Source organism: Cygnus atratus, chromosome Z (assembly GCF_013377495.2).
Source record: "Cygnus atratus isolate AKBS03 ecotype Queensland, Australia chromosome Z, CAtr_DNAZoo_HiC_assembly, whole genome shotgun sequence".
In the NCBI taxonomy this organism is placed as follows: Eukaryota; Metazoa; Chordata; class Aves; order Anseriformes; family Anatidae; genus Cygnus; species Cygnus atratus.
In genome coordinates, this window is record NC_066396.1 from 10,298,818 (window position 1) to 10,318,654 (window position 19,837).

Sequence of the window (19,837 nt, forward strand, 5' to 3'; positions counted from 1 at the left end):
TGCAAGTGTGAAAGTACTCTACTACCTGAATTCTGGGGACCGTTAGTTCAAACAGATGGTGTGAACTGACACTGTCCAAAAATTTCCAGAAGAGTAAGGGTGTTACAAGACTGTAAATTGTTTGGGTTTGTGTAAGCATCAAGAGTGGGGTTTTTTGCTCCTTTTGTTTTTACAGGCATGTACGAGCTAATGGGGAAAGCACGAATAAATAGCTCTTCAGAGCCCCTCTCCTGTGCATTTCAATAAAAGCCTGGGAAAATTACAACATGGATTTGAAGCCTTTATTTGTCTTAAATAGAACGGTAGGAAAAGAGCACTAGTGAATCAGATAACTCAGCTGAAAACTGAACCTGACAGACCTGATGAGCACAGGCTCTTGTCCTGATGACAAATCAATTTCCCAGTGCATTTTAAAACGCTTGGAAAACCAACCATAAAACTAGCACCTTGGTGCCAGATATCTGCCTCCCATTTATTATCAAGCTCCTTCTGCTTGGTTTGCTTTAGTGCAAACAGTCTGCTCCTGCTGCCTGCCCTGCAGAGCCAGAAGGTGGAGCAGGGAGCAGCAGCCTCTTCTCCTTTGCACTGCCCCGAGGGTAACCAGCCGAGCTCCAACTGTGCAGGTTTTTCTGAGAGTACCTGTGTAGAATACAAAGATGGATGTGAGAGACCAGGAAAAGATTTTGACGACTTCCACTTACAGTTACGTAATGATTTGATGTAAATATTTGAGGCTCGCAATCTGGAAAGTGCAGGGTAGCACACTGTACAGTCCTTTATAGGAACAGTGTGGGATGAGCAGAGGGCACGTACACAGGGGAATGACAGTCGTGGGCTCCTCTATGTGTAGGTGCAAGTATTACCAGTCCAATCTCAGGGGTATTTTTACATAATGTGTTGAAGTAAATGACACTGGGAAACTCTCTCGAAAGCAATGGTATCTTGCTGTGCAGCAACAGCATGGACACAGTCTGAGTGACCACTCAGAGCAGGAGTGAGTGAGCTCTTTAGATTTTTAAGAGAAATATGCTGACCACCTGGTTTCTGTTGCAGAATGGGTAGTCTGGCATGCAGACCTAGAAATTTATTTCAACAGACATGAAAGTCTTTCTGCCTTGGGGGCACAGCTACCCTGACAAAATAGGCCTCTCCCATGAAGTGGCCTTGGGCACTGGCTGATTATGTGCTTAATCTGACTGTCAGACAGAGAAAGAATGTTTTGCCCTCTGTGCACTGAAGTGTGAAGCCACATCATCTTCAATTGAATTACTCCCAGTTCATGATGAAGAGGGAGGAGAGCTATTGCTCCCCGAAGGACAGCTTGTTGCAACAGAAGATGCTTTGTAGCTTACTGAATGTGCTGCTGCTGCCTGTAGCTTTCCAGGCCAGGATCAGCCTGAGAGGGAGAAAGAGGCGTGTTGAGGCATCTCTGCTTCTGAAGAAAGCAAACTTGTCTGAAGTACTGCTGACTTGAGCAGCATCTTCTGTGTAGTTTAATGCAGCCCCGTGCAAAAGTGCTAGATTGATAGCTGAAAAACACTGTGCATGCCTAGCACTGCTCCTAGACTGCAGTAAGCCCCATCTCCGTCAGGCTACAGGGGACAGAGCATGGTGGAAATGAATGGGAACGCCACCATGTGATGTGAGGAATCACTAGGCTGCAAGATGGCCAGCAGGCTTATCAGTGTGAAACACACATGATACCTCACACTGGGCTTGCTGTGCTCAAAGACTATTCAGTGACGTATCTCCTGGGAAGTATCTCGTATCAAAGCAGGGATAAGAAGCCTTTGCCTGATTTGCCTGTGCATTTTTCAAGAATGCCTCAGCATCCAGGCTGCAGCCAGCTGATCTGATCCTCCAGCAGGTCAAATAGTTAGAATTTGGGCTTGTGCAAAGCTTTCACTTCCTGAAATGTGCAGGATTTCTCTCAGGCTAAGTGTCAAAGAAGATCTTAGTGAAATACCAAACTATGACAGCCAGGTAGGAACCTAACAGGGATATACTACTGCAGGGAAGGGAATTCCTTCCCAAAGAGACAACTTTTTCTTTTAGCAAAGGTATTTTCTAGAACATATTGCTTGTTTGTTTTTCTTCCTTTACACTAGTGATATGATAAGGTAGTGACCTTTGTAGATGGAAGAAATAAAATCCACAAAAAGCATCTTAACAACTTTGCCTAATATCCAATTCTCAGAATTACTTAATTCGGGTGGAGTTTTGAGAGTTTTATTGTGGGTGCTGTAAAATGGCAGGGGTAGCAAGCAGACTGCTGTTTGGATTTTCTTGGAGACAAACTGAATTTTAAATCATCTCTTATCTTTATCCATTCCTTTCCTTATTTTTCTCTGCCTACAAGAAACAGAGGAAGTGTGTTTATTTTCAAGTTAAGCTGTAATGAATGATTCTGAGACTCCATTAGGTAGCCACAGCATGAATCCAGAGAAAGAGGTGATACTGGGAACTCCTTTTCCTTTAGTGTCTGATGGAATACTAATACCGATTATAATGATTGTTTGCAGGATCATATGGTGAGAGAAGAAACTAGGAGTCTCACTCCAAAGCAGTGTGCAGTTTTGGATCTAGCACTGGATACTATCAAAGTAAGTGATCCCACTTCTTTCTCTGTCCTTCCCTTGATCCATCCCCAGTGCTATTTGGGAGGATAGTGCCTGTCCCATTTGAGGAGATGGCAGGAGTCTGCTGCTGTTGTTACAGCTAGTAAGACAGGAGTGCTACTTCTACATTCCTGTGAATCTGAATAGGCTCGGGCGACTGGCATGTGCTGGTAGTCAGCATACTTAAGAGTTTTGGAATAGAAAAGCCACTAGCAGTTGGGATTAGCTGGTCTGCTAAGAGTTGGGCTTCCAGTGTGAATTTTACCCTTCCCAGTCCACGCATACAGTAGATTGTAAATACTGGTTGCTCATTACGATTCTTCCTCATTATTTTTCCTGTTTCTTTTACTTTTAGCAATATTTCCATGCTGGTGGGAATGGTCTGAAGAAAACTTTCTTGGAGAAGAGTCCGGACCTGCAATCACTTCGTTATGCTCTCTCTCTCTACACTCAGACCACAGACACTCTAATCAAAACGTTTGTCCAGACTCAGACAGCTCAGGGTGAGACTTCTGTGTTGTTAACAAAGTTGAATGGAGCTATCTGCTCTGTTTGCCTGTGCTCTGTCTTGTGCTGCCAGTTTGTAGAGTGCTTTTGGCAGTAAGATTTCTGGAAATGTGACAGCTCAGAGCTTTTGAAACTGGTAAGGAGGGAAAATGGGTTATTTCCTCCTCAACATCTACATTTTGAGAGAACAGAAATATGTGAAACAAGTCCTGAGGGGGTTTGTGGTCTTTTTTTTCCTGCAGTTCTCATGTTAACAGTCACGTTTTGTGAATTAATGTGGGTGGGTGGCTTAGACAAAGTGAAATGTGAAGTTACTGTACTGAGACTTAGGCGGTGGTGTGAGAGACCATTTCAGCAAGACATCACTGCAGAAACTATTTGGTGCCTATGTCACAAGCCAGTTGCCAGTGGCACATGTGGTTTTGACTAATGCTGATTGACAGCAATGTGATGAGTCAGAGCTACATGCTGCCTGTAAAGGGAAGAGTCTCTTACAGAAGTAAGGACAGCACTGTCTTTTTGTTTTCAGACAGTACAGGATGTATACTAGCTGGATGATTGCAAATCACCACAACATTTTAGTAAGCTGCTGGGATGGGTCACCGGAGTTCTTTGTTTTTCTCTGAGAAGTCACAATAATGGTGCTATTTCGTTGATTGAGAAGTGGTAAATAGTTAATTGCCTCCATCTTCCATTGCTTTCATAGAAGTGTCTCCAGACCGTTGTATAGAATAATTTAACCTATAGTCGGGGTCCTTCCCTGTCTGACTGTGAATCTTGTTAATTTCAGGGAGAAGGGGACAGATACTAACATAGGTTAGGTCAAAACTGAAACTGATGTTCTAAGTTTTCAGGCTGTTTAGATAGAAGCATTGGGCTATTACATCTCAGCAACAAAAATAAAACTCCATGGAGGGTGTCTTTCTGTAATCTTTTTGCTTGGGGGATAGTGTTTCCTTCAATCCTCCCAAGCCTATGCGAGCTGATGACCCCGTAGACCATATGAACTCTGCCAGGGTATTGATGCACTAAGCCCTGAAATCAAGGGGAAAGCACTCCCTAGCCAACACATGCTTCCCTGGTATGTGAATGAGACTGCTTGGTATTGCTATTCCTCAACCAGTGGAGAAAGTACTGTGAATTCTTAGATACAACAAGGCTTATTATAAAGTGAAAAGTTGTTGAGTGTAGTCTTTGGGAATTGAGTCATCCTTGCCTTCATCAGCACAAATATATACTTGCTTAGGTTGAAGCATACTGTATTAAACTGCCGAAGTTAACTTACAAGTCAGTATTGCATTTGAAAGAAATGTCCTATAACTGCGTCCCAGCAGAGCAATGATGACATCCAGTGGCCAGACAGGTCAAAGACTACTACACCAACAAGGGACTCCAGGATCTTCCTGTTGCTATTAGAGTTATACAAAATACTTCTTAACTGGGAGCTTGTGTACACAATGCATTTTCAGTCTTCTCTATTATATGGCAAACACTTCCCATAATATGCCCAGACCACGAATTGAAGCTAGTTTTTTAACTAGGTCATATTACATTGTCATGATGAGATGGGATGTAAGGATATGTGCATCACTGCTGTTCTGTGCTCCATGCTAGAGTTATGGGTGTTTAAAGTTAGAGGAAGAAGATGGTCTGTTGAAGTCGGAAAGTGGCAAATTTAAAACTAGTATGAGGAAGCAGTTTCATGTAGTACATGACTTGACGGTAAAACTGCAGTAAGGGCAAGTGTTTAGCAGCTATACAAAGAGAAATTTGTGTAATCTGAGAGCAGTAGGAGTGTACAGAGTTCCTACAGAAGAGTATGTGTTTGTTTTATTTTTTTAAAGAATCTTAGAAAGAATAAACTCTTGTTTTGGTATATAAGATGCATGCATTACAAAGCTACCAGTTATGTCACACAGCTGATGACATTTGTGGCTTGTCTGATCTATTTTGAGGGACAGGTACTGGGCATGGTGAGCCAGTGAGCTGGCCCAAATCAGCATCATCTACATTACTATGCTTGAGAGTTTGGGGCCCTGTTTGGGGAACAAAAGACTGGAGCTATACCACCTAATATCTGTAATATCAGTGATGGGGTATCTCTGAGAAGAACGTGATTTGCTCCTGAGATTGGGGCTAGAAAAGGATGTTGCTTGCATACACTTCTGAGTAACCACAGTTGGTAGAACAGTTTGGAGATCTGCATATGCTTTGGAGGGACAGAATAGACAGCACGAGTATTTTCAGCTGACATTTGCTTTATGGAGCTCTTTCTGACTGATGTTTTCCCTTTGCCTAAGTCAAGCTTCCTGCAAGCCTATGGGAGGAAATAGCTGCATGCAAAGCTGTTTAAATGCTGAATGTTTGCTTCTCCTACTTCATCGCTCAATAGTTGCACCTTCCAGTTTGTGAGTTATCTATTGCCCTCATTTTCTTACTAAGCAGGCATCTGTGGCACAATGCTGTTAAACATTTGTTCTGCGAAGTTGGATCAGAGCTTGCAGTTGAGTTATGCCAGCACAGATTCTGTTATTGTTTTATCCAGACAATCCCGTACTTGCAGACTTGGGGCTGGTACAGCAGATCTAAGAGGATATTTTGTCTGTTAAGAGCTAGAATATTTGTCTTGCATTTGTTTAAGTGATGCCACTAATTGCATTGTAATTCACACTCTTCTCTCTCTGTCCTGCTTGCTTCTTGCCTTTTGAATTCATGTCTTAGTGCATGATGGGAAAGGTATTAGGTTTACCGCTAATGAGGACGTTCTTCCTGATAAGGGTATGTTCGAGACTAATGTTGTTACCATAACAACATTAGCCAACTGCCTTGCTTTTGAAGTCATCTTGCCCGTGCTCAGAAACCTGTTCCAGAGACCCATTCCCTGTATCTCCCTGTAGAAGTGAACTTTCACAGAATGCTTGCATCCCACAGACAGAGCCATGGGTTGCACGGTGTGGGAGTCTGTACCCTGCCTGAGAGCCTGTCCTGAAGCTTGAGATTTATTTATGGGATGCGAAAGCTGTCTTGAAAATGGATTGTATTTTGAGAGATGCTATGGACTTGTTTCCCTACCCTTTATTGCTGTGAATTGCTATTTCAAGTCTTAGACTTGCATGCTTATAGTCTGCAGAGCTGGGCTACTGTAATACATGGTAATGTATGATATGCATTCAAACCTGGGGCCGAGCTTGAACCATCTGTCTTGAAGGGTAGCCAAAAGTCTGGGTGTTTAGAAGAACCCTAAATTAAGTCTTGTTGTGTTTCATCTCTCAATTTATTTTCTGCTGTCTGAAGTCTTTTTGTTGTCTTAGGTGAAATATGTTTGTAAGACATTGCACGAGCTCAGTTCTGCAGTTTCACCTTCCAGTATCACAACGCCAATGAAGCTTTCACGTCTAGATTTAAATCTGCTTGCCACTAAATGTGCAAGCATGTGTATGTATACAGTTGTACGTGATCAGAATATTTTCACTGGCTGTTTACAGATATTTATTAAGTAGCTTTTTTGTCTCTGTAAACATATCAGTTAATAGAACAAGTTCTTGGTGTAAAAAAATGAGAGTAAAGGTAGAAGGAAAAAACAATCTAAATTTTGTCTCCCTCAAGGGTAATGGGATGGTTCTGCTGAGATTCCTCTGAAGCATCAGTCTCATTCATAACCCATTCATTCCACTAAAGATCAGTAAAATGAAAACCTATGTGTTTGGCAGCTGATGTTTATTAGATTGTTCAACCTGATAAAGTTGTTATGCATATATATACTACTGGTAACCTTGTCTGTTCCGACAGAAAATGCTGACAGGAGGAGTGATAGGCCTGCACCATCAGATGGGTCAGGTCAATAATTAAACCTACCGATTTTAAAGCTCTATACTTACATACAGAAAAGAGGGAACACATCCCTACTGAGTGAGGATAAAACAGTACATTCAAGATGATGTACAAATATTGCAGCCTACAGGCTGTCTATTGTGCTCAGGTCAGGAATGAGAACCTACCCCTAAGATGATGAATTGAGATTGCTATGTTCGCACAGATACTTTTACTCCTATTTTAATGTGACTTTCACTGCCTACAGTTCTTCTGTGCCAAGTAATTCTCCTCAGAGAATTGCACAGATTAGCTCTCAACCTCCTGTTTTCTTAAATGAATGTTTTTGCTGCCTGCAGACTGTTCTTGTAAAAGTTGACATGTTAGATCCATCTAATCAAAATGTTTGTTTAATGATATCCTTCAAGCTCCTTATCTTGAATTTCAATCAAACACACCCATTCTTTCACTTCATAATGCATCTTAGCCTCAAAATTAACAAAATAACACTGCTCTTCTTAGGTATCCAGTTACCCTGTAGGTATCCCAATTACAACCACATTGCTAATTGTCAACTTCAGATCAGACAGTTATCAAAGAGAAAGTAAAATCAATCTCACTATCTTATCAAAGAACTTAATTTTCATTTTGCAAAGCCGTCTTCTTCTGTAATTTACATGACATCTTGATTTTCCTACCCAGATAAATGTCATTTCCCCACATTGCATGATAATTATGATTAAAAGTGAAAATGTTGAAAACATCATCATACAAGAATTGTAAGGTTCATGTGATGTTCTCCTGCTGTTATAATGTTACATTTTCGTCTGTGAAAACTACATTTTGTTTTCTCCCTGCCTATCTGATGAAGAGAAATGAGTATGCAAGTTGACTGCTTCTTTCTTATCCTCTTTGGAGTACAACAGTTAAGGGATTCTCGTTATCTTCTGAAGGGAAACAGGTGGGGGCAGTCAGGAGGACAGCTTTGATATGATGTACAGCATGGAGACATTATTGGAGGGTGAGACTGCACTATGGCTCAGTGCAAATCACTAACATCTCTTTTTTTTTTTCCCTAAACTACTTCTGTGTTGTTTTTTTTTTGTTGTTGTTGTGGTTTATATTTTTTAATTTGTGACCTTACTTCCATGAGCTGGTGGGAATGCTGACGCACACCACTGGAATGCCTGCATGCATTTATAATTGCTTGGAAGGAACCTCTGGAAAAATCCTTTTTCTCTGAGGGTCCATTGTCGAGTTGTAGGTAGCTTAAATTCTTTTTAAATTCTTACTGGTATTCTCAATAGGATGTCATTCTCACCGTGGAGTGCAAAAAAAAAAGTGTTTATGCTTGTTGGGCATGCAAGCCTGTTGTTAATTGCATTAATGTTATATTATCAGTGCTGACTGAAAAGCCAGCTATGGAAGGTGTCCTGTGAAAATGCTATTGTCTGCTGAGGCCATATGGCAAAGATGGATGCCAATAAGCAATAATCTGTGTGTGCACGGGGGGTGTCAATTTTCTTCCAACAGGCTCTGGTGTAGATGATCCTGTGGGAGAAGTGTCCATACAGATTGACTTGTACACCCATCCAGGAACTGGTGAACACAAGGTCACAGTGAAAGGTAGGACAAAGCATGCGTCGTGCTCAGGCTTTGTGATTGGACCAAGGCAAATTTCCAGTTGGAAGTCATTATATTTCAATGTGAATTTGCGGGATGTGAATCCAAAATTGTTTTTCTGTTTCACATCAGGAACATGTAGAGGAACAGTAAATGAGCTTGTCCAGGCCAGTGAATGACATGGCAATGTACAGTCCTGTTGTTTATTGGCAACAATATATGAAGTAAACAAAAATCAGATGATGGCTCTCACCAGGCCCCACAGTTTAGCTTGTGCTGCAGAGAACACAGCAGCATGACAGAATGATGTTGCAAAATTGCTCAGTGTAAACCAAGAAATCTCAGAGCCAGGAAGAGTTCAGTGTCTCCTCTCCTCCATCCTGAAGGCCAAATTGACCCCCAAAGAGCTGCTCTGAAAATAACCAAAGCAATGATTCATCCCAGGCTTCCTCTTCCTCCTTCGTCTCCTTTGCTTGAATACAGCATATTTAACTACTTTAATTTCCTCTAAAGATATATATAAACAGCTCTTCGGGCCTCTCTTCTCATGGATAAATCTATACTGCATTGCAAAAGCTGACTTTTACAGCTATTTTCTATGCTTCAGTCTGTTTTCCTGCAATGACCTGAGAGAGGATGAGAATTAAAGAGCTAATAATTGTGGTTTCTGAAACCACCCACAGCTCATGTGCTTTGTTTGTCTTACCTGCAGTCTCATTTTTCTTTTCAACAGACTTCAAAATCAGCACCCAAAATGCATTGTTTTTCTCACTTTGCAGCTGATCTAGAATTAAGCACTAAACTGGCAGAGCTGCATGAATACTGTTTTTCTTGACTCTGCGTATGGCAAGAGCAAAGTGATGTCCTAACCATTAGATTCCCTTTACAGAACTTAAACAGGAGCAAAAAACAAATGAGAAAAACAACAGAAAAAAAAAATCATGTTTGTACTACAAAATAATCCTGCCCATAATGTGTTGGGAGGCTTGCGTGTTTTGGGTTGGACTTGGTCCTCTGAAACAAAGAACTGAAAGGACATCAGGGCGGAAAGGTGTCCAGAGCAATGGGAACAAATGAGCTTGTATTGTAAAGCAGGTTGTAACTCTCTTTTCCAGTTGTGGCAGCCAATGAACTGAAGTGGCAAACATCTGGCATGTTCCGTCCGTTCGTCGAAATCACCATGATTGGGCCTCATCAAAGTGACAAGAAGAGGAAGTTCACAACAAAGTCAAAGAGCAACAACTGGGCTCCCAAATACAATGAAACATTTCACTTGTAAGTGTGAAAAATAGCCTGAGGATCTGATCTGGCAAGTTTAGATGCAGAGGACGGATATTTTTTTCCAGTGTCCACAAACAGTCTGCTCAGGACCCAAAGGAGTACTTGAACCAGCAGCTTGGCCCAGTGTTTGGTGTCTTGGCAGGAAAAGATAGATTATGGGAGTTTTTACTGTGGGTGAGATGCTGATATTTGTTCTTTGCAAGCAGTCTTTTGGCCACTTTCAGAAAAGCGTTGTGTGCTGTCAGCATATTTTACCATGCTACATTATTTTAATGAGCTTTGTATCTGTTGTTGATAAGAGTTGAAGCTAAAAGTTCATTATGCATTTAGTTTTTTTTTTCTCTGTGTGTGTTTTTTATCCCAACTTGACTTGTGGGACATGCTCTGTGAACTTGTGCATCTTTGTTTCCAAGGTTACAGCCCTTGGATCTGGTAGTAGTTGCAGTCTTTCTCAATACTGAGTATTGATCTCTTCTTATTTGGCTTTCATTATTACAAAGACATCTTCCTTCTTGGAAGGCTCAACAAAAGGAGCTACAAACTAGTCTTCACCCAGCTGTACAGTAAAAGTAAGTCTAGGGAGCCCTGTTTGAGCAGGGGAATTGGACCAGCTGATCTCCAGGGGTCCCTTCAACCCTCAACCATTCTGTGAGTCTCTGAGTAAGAGAAGAGGTGACCAGCAAAAAGACTAAATTTCTCAGGGGAGGGGGACCGGCCACATAATTTTTCTTTGATGTGGAAAAAGGCAGACTTCCTCTAAATGAAGAGATCTTTGTGCCTTTTTTCTTTGTCTCTTTTAGCTTTAGAAACATCAAAAAGGTTGGGGATGTATTTTTATTAGCTGTTGCTTTAATGGAAGGTTTTGAATCTTTAACAAAGACTTCATCTAATTAAAATATTAATTACTGAAATGAAGCAATACTTAGCAGAAGCAGAAATGTTTAAAGTTGTCAGAGTTGAAAATCTATTAGCATGGCTTTAATGTTCTCTGCTCTGTTCATTTCACAGTTTAACACACACACGCATGCAAAGGCAAGTTGGAAAGGGTCGTTTCTTTTCTCTTTTTAAATAGCCAGCTTGTCTTTATCAACTGTGAAACAGCAAAAATGTGCATACACCGTATGTTTGACTTCTCCGTATGGAGTTTTGTAGAACTCATCTAACACTCTACTCAGCTGCTGACACTTCTTGTTTGTTTGTTTGTTTTAAAGGTATTGATATATTCTGAGAAGCTATAAGTAAACTCATGTATGTTTTTCAGCATACTGGGGAATGAAGATGGCCCTGACGCTTATGAGCTCCAAGTTTGTGTGAAGGACTACTGCTTTGCTCGAGAGGATCGGGTACTGGGGATAGCAGTGATGCAGCTCAGAGACATAGTGGACAAAGGAAGCTGTGCTTGCTGGTGCCCTCTTGGGCGCAGGATTCACATGGATGAGACTGGACTTACAGTCCTGAGGATTCTCTCTCAAAGAACCAATGATGAGGTTGCCAGGGAATTTGTGAAGTTAAAATCTGAGTCCCGTTCCACAGAGGAAGGCACCTGAGCTCAGCTGTGTAATGTTCCCTTTTCTCTTCTGCCTTGTGCCAATATGTGCAAGTGTTCAACAATTCTCTTTTACTAATTACAAAAGGTTTTTTCTTGTTGTCTTTGTCAGCTCTGATAGCGCACGTGTGCTGTACAGGAAACAATCCATCAATCTGATGTGAATTATTTATTTTTCGGTAGCTGGGTAAAACACCATAGAGAATGAGACAATCTCTTCTTATTTAAGATGCAAGTTTTGCTTTGTGTATATAAATTATTTTATATTGCAGGCTGGGTATGCTGGGTTTTGTTGATATGCAGCACTGTGATTTTATCCTCTGAAGCTGGCAGATGTTAAAAAGGCTCTACATAATCACACTATGAAACAAACCAACTGTATGGAAATTGAGAGAAGAAGAATGATTTGGGGTTTTGGCAAAGCATTGAATTTATGCACTGTGGAGCTGCCAAAAGATGTTCTTGCACAGAGATTACACCAGTGTCTCAATGTGACACCTCAGTGTCTGCTTAAAACAGCAGCAGCAAATTGCTCTGAAGATGTACCCCAAATAAATGTATGACCATGGATGTGCTGCTGTGAGCGCAGGCATCACCAGTGAAACAAGTGCAGAGAGGCTTAAGATCTTACAGCAAAAAGCTGCTAAGACAACACACGAGGAGCAGACTGCAGCTGCCTTGCCATAGATCTAGATGGTGTGTCTCGGAGAATATAAATCCCTGTGTGCTGCTGGGAATCCTGCATCACCATGGGGGTGCTGTAAGCTGCTGAACTCCACAAGTCACACTTTGACTACTGTGACCGACGTGGTAAGGAAGGGGACAACACCAGAGCCATGACAAATAATATGGCTGCTATACTCTTTTTCCACTTCAATATTCTTTTGTTAGTTGTGTGTGGTTTTTTTTTTTAATAATTTAATACTTGCAATTTTCCTGTAGCATTTTGTTACCTTAAGTAGCTGAGACCATTCCTCACTATGAAACCAGACATGATGGCTTGTTTGGGAGAGAACAATACATTCTCCCTCTGCAAGCACTCACTCTCGAGTGCTGGTGAAGGGGCAGCAGGTCCATTTGGTTCTGATCTTGAAGCTGCTGTTGGCCATGCCACGGTTGATCCACGTTGATTGTCATTAATCTGTGACCTAATGATACCGTTGAAAATATTTTTGCACTATCTTGAAGAAGCATCCTGGTTTTGTTTTCTTGAAAAATGAAACACTGTTCTGATTGCAGGGATGTCAGAATTTCTGACTGAAATTTCATAAACAGGAAGGTTCGGAGCAGTGATTGTAACTGAAGTATGTTTTTTTATTATTTTTTTCCTTGTTATGGGGCTTTTTGCTATTTCCAGCTGCCCTTGTTCTCTGGAAAGTGCAGCTGGAACAAGCCAGTCCTTGCCCATTAAAGTACTGTAAACTGTCAATAAATTCAAGGACTGCGTATTGAATGACTTTTTTTGTATTTTATTTTCTATTTTCTCTGACACTTGTACAGCTGTATGATATGACTACTGTATTTCATGGGCCTGCTCATACAGTTCAGAGACTGCACATCTGCTTTGTTCTTGTCCATGGTGTATTTATAATAATGCTCTTCAAAACTTCACGCTATTTGTCATGATTTTGAATCGCTGTACGTGCCATTGTTACAAGAACTGTTAGTACAGTCTTTAATAAACTCTTTTAGCAGCATTTGGAGTTGTCTATTGAAGTGTAAATGTAATTGGATTTGCTAAATCATGTAGGTTAGAATCGCTACTGCATCTTTGCAAATTACTCTCATTTAGTATGTAGTTTTTTGTTTAGTACTGCAGATGCCCAGCATGGGGTATGAGTCAGACAATTCCCTCTTTCTCCATGGTGGAGTGCCTCTGTCTTTGACATCTTTTCCTCAAGTTCTTGGCTTCTGATAGAGCACTGAGAAATCGCAGGAAAGCATAGAGAATAACTTACTTCCTTTTGTTTTCCTTTCTTGCCTTTAAGTCAAGTTTCCTTTGTACTCAGGTAGCCTCCTGACGGTGCTAAACGGAAAGACTCAGGCAGGCAGTACAGTACTTTACAGATAACACGTGAAGAAAAACAATGTATACCGAATTTGATTCGTAGCTTTCAGTCTGATATGCGCATTAATACTGTGTAGATGATGTTGATGAGATGAAAGAATAAACCTTCTTGTTGTCAAGTAAATTACTCCCTCTCATTTTTTGGGGATGCTGCCTATTTCAAGCAGACAAGCTCAGATAACTCGACGATTCATATTTCATGATGATGCAGGCCTCAATTTTTGTGTTCTGAGGTCTTTTCCTTGGGTAACATGCTTAGCAATGTGACTACATGTAACTCAGCTACCTAATGGTCCAGCATGTAGCTGTATTTCTGTTTCTAGCTTCTTCATGGGGGGAAGTTACTGAGTTTGATGGTATAGCACGTGACATGCTGTTTAAAGCACAACTTCAAAGCCCTACTTCAATACAGTTAGATGGACACAAATTTCCAACTCATTGGTATGTTCACTGGTCACTGCTTCAGGGAGCACTGCAGTGGAGAGAAATCAATAAAGAGTTATTCAAAGGAAAAGCGCTACCCATATCCAGGGGGAAGAGGCCTGGGCAGGGCAAGAGGTTTGGCTGGTTTTAACAGAGCTGGGAATCCAAGGCTCCTGAATATATTGCTGATCCACCAGTCCGGCACTTGTCCTGCAAACCAAGTTTGTGAACTTCTTAATCGCAGAATCAGGTTCCATAAGTCTTGCTTTTGTAACATGTTTGTCTGAAACTGCCCATCTTGGATTGTTTCTTGGATCTACGTTCATTCTTAACACTTTCAGACTTTGTTTCCTGCCTGAAAAATCATGCAGACTTGAGCTGCAACCACTCAGGCTTTTCTCTTGTACTCGTGGCAATAATAGGGTGTTGTGAACATGGCTCTCTTGACTCTGTCTGAACTCTCCCCAAAATGACATTTGGATGTAGACTATACATTGTGTGTAAAAAAATTACATATACATAATAAAAATATTAAATGGATACATGTAATGTATATAAATATACAGGATAATTATATTTACATAATATTCATATAACATTATGTAAATGTTTATATAAATTAAACAGTATGTTTATATAAAAAAAAAAAATTGCGGGTGTACCTGGGATGGAAACATCGTGACAAAGATGATAAGCACGAGTAGTGGTAACCTGCCACAGATTGCAGCAGGAGTCCGTGGAGTGTCGCAATACTGACTTCAAAAGGCACAGGAGAGAGGTGAGAGATGAGCTGGATGCTGAGGGCACGTGGGTGAATTCTGCTGCTGGTCTGACTGTGCTTACCCTCGGGCTTTCTGCTGAATCTGTGGAAACAGCAGTTTGATTTCAGACCAAGTCCATCTCGTGCAAATTGTGCCTCCAAGAGTGGTTACAAGCAGCTAGCCAGAGAAGAGTAAGAACAAGGGAAACCAATTATGCACTTTAAGGTGCTGGCAGTGTTTAGCTTGGGATGTTTCTGAGTCCGTGACTCCTCTTTAGTAAGTCCTAAGCTATCCTTTTCCTGTTCCCATCTTTTAGTCCTGAAAAGGAGTTCCATGGATTTACAAGTTGTTTTGTGAAGACCTACCTTTTGTTTTGAAATGGTTCCAACTAATTTAATCTGATGCCCGCTATTCTTTTGTCCAAAAAGATGCTTCAGTGTTGGTCCTACCCACCCATACTGGGGCAACCTTACTGTAGATGTGTATCACACATCCCCTAGTCATTGCTTTTGGAGGCTGCAGTGTCCCATTTTATTCAGCTATCCCAAACTTCTGATAATCCTTGCTGCCCTTCTTTGAATCTTTTTCCATTTACATGGGCCATTTCTGAGCTGTGAGGATCAGGAACATGAGGACCAGAACAGCATCCAGCATTCAAAATGCAGATCAGGTGCTCCAGAAGGAAGCATTTTGAAGGTAGCAGTTTGCTCCTAATCTTAAGCGCTATAAAGTCAGTAGTCCAAAAAAGCCTCCAGGCTGCCAGCAGAGGATCCTGGCAGGCTGCTGGGAGGAGCAGGGAGCAGACACACAGCCAGACATCCCAGGTGACAGGGACACATCTCATAGGAACCTGAATGGAAAGTTCAAGAGGTTGCTGCAATTTGGTAAGTCAGAGCTAGAACAAACCTGAGAGAAAGGAGCCACCCTGCAGAGTTTCAGTGGATGGCAGAGAACTATTAAAAATCTTTTTATTCCCAGCCATTATTTGAAAAGATGAGATCATTTTCCATGAACGGAAAGAAAGCAAACCTGGCTTTTGGATTTAACAGACTTTTTGATCTTCAGGGAAGTGCCTTGTAAAGCTGTGACCAATTCAGGACTGTGACACGCAGTCATAAAAATAGTTGGAGGTGTAACGTAGTAGGACTCAAAGGGATTGGTGCATGCTTGTGACACATGATGGGGATAGAATGGCCTTACAGGAAAGGACATTGTGTTTCTGGGTGAGTGATGTGAGAGCAGAGACCTACGGGCAGAGGTGGGGAAGGCATTTTATCAGTCTTCCTGGAAGAGATTAGCAAGTTGATGGATGAAGGCAAGGAGGTGGGAGGAGAATGGGAGGCTCTGGGGGGAGACTAGGACATACCAAGTATACTGGGGGCATTTCAGGGACAGCATTCAGTTTTCCAGTTTCTGGGTAGCAGCAGGGAGGGAAGAGGCAACATAGTGGCACTGGAGGAAGTCCAAACTGTGGTTCCATACAAGTAAGACCTGTGTACATGTTCAGTACAGCTAATGAAGCTGGTGGTAGTCCCTAGTATTTGGTTGAACATACACTGAGGGCCTGAGCCCTTCCCCGGTGGTTGTGGCATAACCCCACAAAATCCTTTTTCAAACCGGGAATGGGGACAAGGATTCAGCTATGTCTGGAGGATTCTTCAGAACCTCAGTTCTCTGATATCTGGAAATCTTCACAGTTGCTGTCTTAGTGATTTATGGGCAATCCAGAAATACTTGTTCTTGCACCACAGCGTGGTTTAGTGTAAGTTTCTTTCCTAGCTCCCGATGCTGTGATAACATAGGTTTGTCTAGCGTAGCAGAGATGGCAAAGTTTCTGCTCATAAGAAGTGCTCTCCATTTTGCAGTCATCTGTGCATAATTTGTTTGCATCTGCTCTAATATGCAGCCTTTCTAAGCATCACTTTTTTCCCTAGCTTTAAAAACAACTCATTATCCCTCCCTGACTGCATGGGCTTCTCATATTGCTCAGCCTGTTTCCTTTATGTCACCTATGAGTTCTTCCACTAACTCCAACCTCTCTGGAGTACCCAGTCCTGCAAGCAGGTCCCAAGGCATTTCAGAATCAATGAAACCAGATTACAGAAATGCACACCTTTGGTAGGTTAGAGCTAGGAAATCATATATCAGAGAAAAGGTCAAGTCAGACCTGCGTGTTCTACTTTTGTCAAACCCACGTTGCCTTTTGTCTCACTTCCCGTATTGCCTTTTTTATTCTTTCCTTCAAGACTTTTCCTAAAGCACTGTGCATTTGTTCGGATCAACTTAAGAAGCTGGAAGTCGCTTGAACTGTTTCCCCACTAAGACGCACTGTACACTTCACGTGTTATTCTCCCACACAGAACCTCCACCTTCACTGATGAAAAGACCCTGGAGGCTGTCAGACCTCCAGTTCCACATTTTGGTGTTCTCAGAAGATTCTCCTGGAAATTATGCATCCAGAAAAAATGGAGGTGCTTAAGCCCTCTTGAGCTTTTGACTACTGTAACACAGTATTTTCTGTTTCCTTGCTCTGTTTCAGGCAGTTTCTTTCTCATAGGCAGTCCCTCCGAGGCAAAGTTCTTCTTTTGTGGGATTTTTTTTTCATCTTACTGTTCTTGACCTTCCCCTTCCTGAAAAAGAGCATGTGACAGAAGGGACTACAGGGTTCATTTGCAGCCTGTCCCTCGGTCAACAAAGACCACGAAACAGGCCTTTAGACTCATAAGAGGAAGAGGAACATCCACTCTGCTCCCCCTTGGACCAGAACAAAACAAGAATCCTCCATCAACCTCAAAATCTCAAGGAACCAAAGTGAAGCTACAAGGAGAGAGCAAGACAGAGCCACAGCACCACAACCACCTTAGCCAATTCTTCACTCCTAAATGTGTCCAAGTCAGATATGAGCAGGGCCTAATCCCAGGCTGTGGTATCAGTCTGACCTGGGGAAGTCCGTGCCATCCATCCTGCCTGTCACTGAGAAAAGGCAAGGTCATGAGACACTGGAGATGATTCCTTAGCACCCTTTGTGCATTGCAGAATACACTGAATGAAAAGGAAAAACCAGAGTACTTTTGCATCCGGAAGGAAGAATGATTGTTTCTGGCAGCCTATAGATGACAAGCAGAAGTCTGGAAGCATAGCATTATTTATTTTAGTACAATACAACACAATGTGATAATTAATGTAAACATATTGACATTTCAAGGGCTATCAGATAAGATTCAGAATACTCAGAGACCAAAGCTTTTATCTGGAGATGCTCATCTCACCCTCGAGCACTCGGGGTGATGGCAGCCCTGCAGCACTCGTTACAAACTGTCAAAGACTTCTTCCAGCCCAGTAATGATTTCCCTTTGAGACCAAAGCTCCAGTTTCAATTTCTGCCATGGAAAAGTACATAGCACCTCTTCCTTCCTCTGTTATCTCAATCTCCGTGCCTCAAAGAACCTTTATATTTTCTCTGCTCCCTTGGCAAGATTAGTTCAGATGGAATTTAACCAGTTCTTATTGATCTCTACTCGATTTTAAATACCTGTGTAGTGTTTTTTTTTCTTTTTTCTTTTTTTTTTTTTCCCATAAATTTAAACCCTTACAAACCATTATTTTTCACTGCATTTATGGTTTAAATAACTATTCTGTGGGCTTATAGTGCTTCCTTGATTTGCTCTTTTTAGCGTTTTCACTGCTTATTGGAAGCAAACCCAGAATAACACCTCCTTTTATCATTATCGTGATTTTGTGGTGACAAAAATCTCTCAGTTGTTGCATCTGGTAATGTCATTATTAATAGCAGCTGTTCACCAGTCGCTGAGCTGCTGGTCTCCTGTAATGACAACTGTCAGCCAAAAAGATTTCCATCTATTGGCTGCAATTCAGATAAGTGAGAATATCAACCCTGTGCACCAACCTAAGGGGATGTACATTTGAATAAATTTTGTAAACAAAGCAGCAGTCGCAGTGGCCACTGTGCATCCTTCTTTTTCCTGAGATGCTCTTTCCTAAGACCCATTTTGTTATCCTGTGGTGTTTATCAAGCCTACCAAAGTAAGCCTTTTCTGTCTGCATCTTCAGAAGCAAAAGAAATCTGTTTGCTAAGATTTACCTCCCTCCTAGTCACAGCTAGAGACTCGCAGGCGCGTATCACAGTGGTAGCTGCAAGAGGTGATGAAGTCAGAAAGCTGCCTTTAATTTAAGTTGCTGCTAAACATGGTCAGTTTATCCTGCTCTCAAGCCCGGCATTTTGTCAGGCTACAGAGCCTTATTTGGAATTATTTTCATGTGCCTGCCTGGAGTCAAGCCTAGGTCAGGTCATCTGTTTCATCAGAGGAGGAAGTTTCAGAGGATGACCATCATGGATGCAATAAACACGCACAATGGTGACCGAGGTTTTTTCAAAGCTTGGCAGCAACAGCAGGATATTCCCTTGTGGCGTGGGGGGAGCAAGTTTGAAGAAAGAAACTGTTTCAGGAACATTAGGTTTTTAAATCTTTTTTTAAACCTAAAACAATTTTAAACTTATTTTTTTAACCTTAAAACAATTAAAAAAAAAAGAGAAAAAAAAAAGGAAAAAAAAAAACCACACCACACCCTCACACATAGATACCCTCACCCCACTTCCCTCACATGAGCATTTTTTTTCTTACCCCTTTTCACCCCCGTTGGAAGAAGCAAAACCTTCATTTGCAGAAGCCTGAGACTACAGTTGGTGCTGGATGTGAAACTATTGTACAACAGCTGTAGAAGCCACTCTATGTGCTTCCTTGCTTCCTCCAAACTACTTTTTTTTTTCTTCTTCTTTTTTTCTTTTTAAGCTGACCATAACACTGCATGAGCAATCCCTGTGTGTTTTTCTGCAGGGGGAGCTTGTAGTTCAGTCTAGAAACTGGAATGAGGAAAAACAGCTGGAGAATGTCTAGTTCATTTAGCTGGAGTCCAGACTAACAAAACCTTTGCCATTACTCCCTGAATGAACCAAGTACAAAGGCTTCGGTCACCTGGTTAGTGCTGCATCCTATGAAATCAATTCTCCAAAAATGACAAGTTTAGTAGGAAAAGAAAGTAAAAGCTTTGTTGGGGGAAGTTTTGCTTTACAGATTTGTAGGACGTTGACTTTGACAGTGACTTTTTTTCCCTTCCTTTCCTTTTTTTTTTTTTTTCCTTTTCTTAGCTGGGAGCAGTCCTGAAAAATGAGAAATGTAAG

General features: G+C 41.5%; 1 protein-coding gene and 1 long non-coding RNA gene across 3 annotated transcripts in view; one reads left to right on the forward strand and one right to left on the reverse strand.

Annotated features, from left to right (window-relative positions):
* UNC13B (unc-13 homolog B) overlaps positions 1–13,082 on the forward strand; it is a 212,336-nt gene extending 199,254 nt beyond the window's left edge. Inside the window, exons 35-40 of one of the 2 annotated variants that reach the window (XM_050716466.1) lie at positions 2,523–2,603; positions 2,974–3,121; positions 5,847–5,903; positions 8,469–8,561; positions 9,674–9,833; positions 11,101–13,082. In XM_050716466.1, coding sequence (XP_050572423.1) covers positions 2,523–2,603; positions 2,974–3,121; positions 5,847–5,903; positions 8,469–8,561; positions 9,674–9,833; positions 11,101–11,386 — 825 coding nt within the window. In that variant the 3' untranslated portion in view covers positions 11,387–13,082. The remainder of the gene's footprint in view (positions 1–2,522; positions 2,604–2,973; positions 3,122–5,846; positions 5,904–8,468; positions 8,562–9,673; positions 9,834–11,100) is intronic. The other variant, XM_035563881.2, reaches the window with a different exon arrangement.
* LOC118256706 (uncharacterized) lies at positions 34–19,448 on the reverse strand. Its single transcript, XR_004781298.2, has 3 exons — positions 19,281–19,448; positions 14,539–14,739; positions 34–639 (listed from the first exon to the last, which is right to left on the reverse strand). It is a non-coding gene; the product is annotated as an uncharacterized LOC118256706 (long non-coding RNA).
* Between the last annotated feature and the right edge of the window lie 389 nt (positions 19,449–19,837).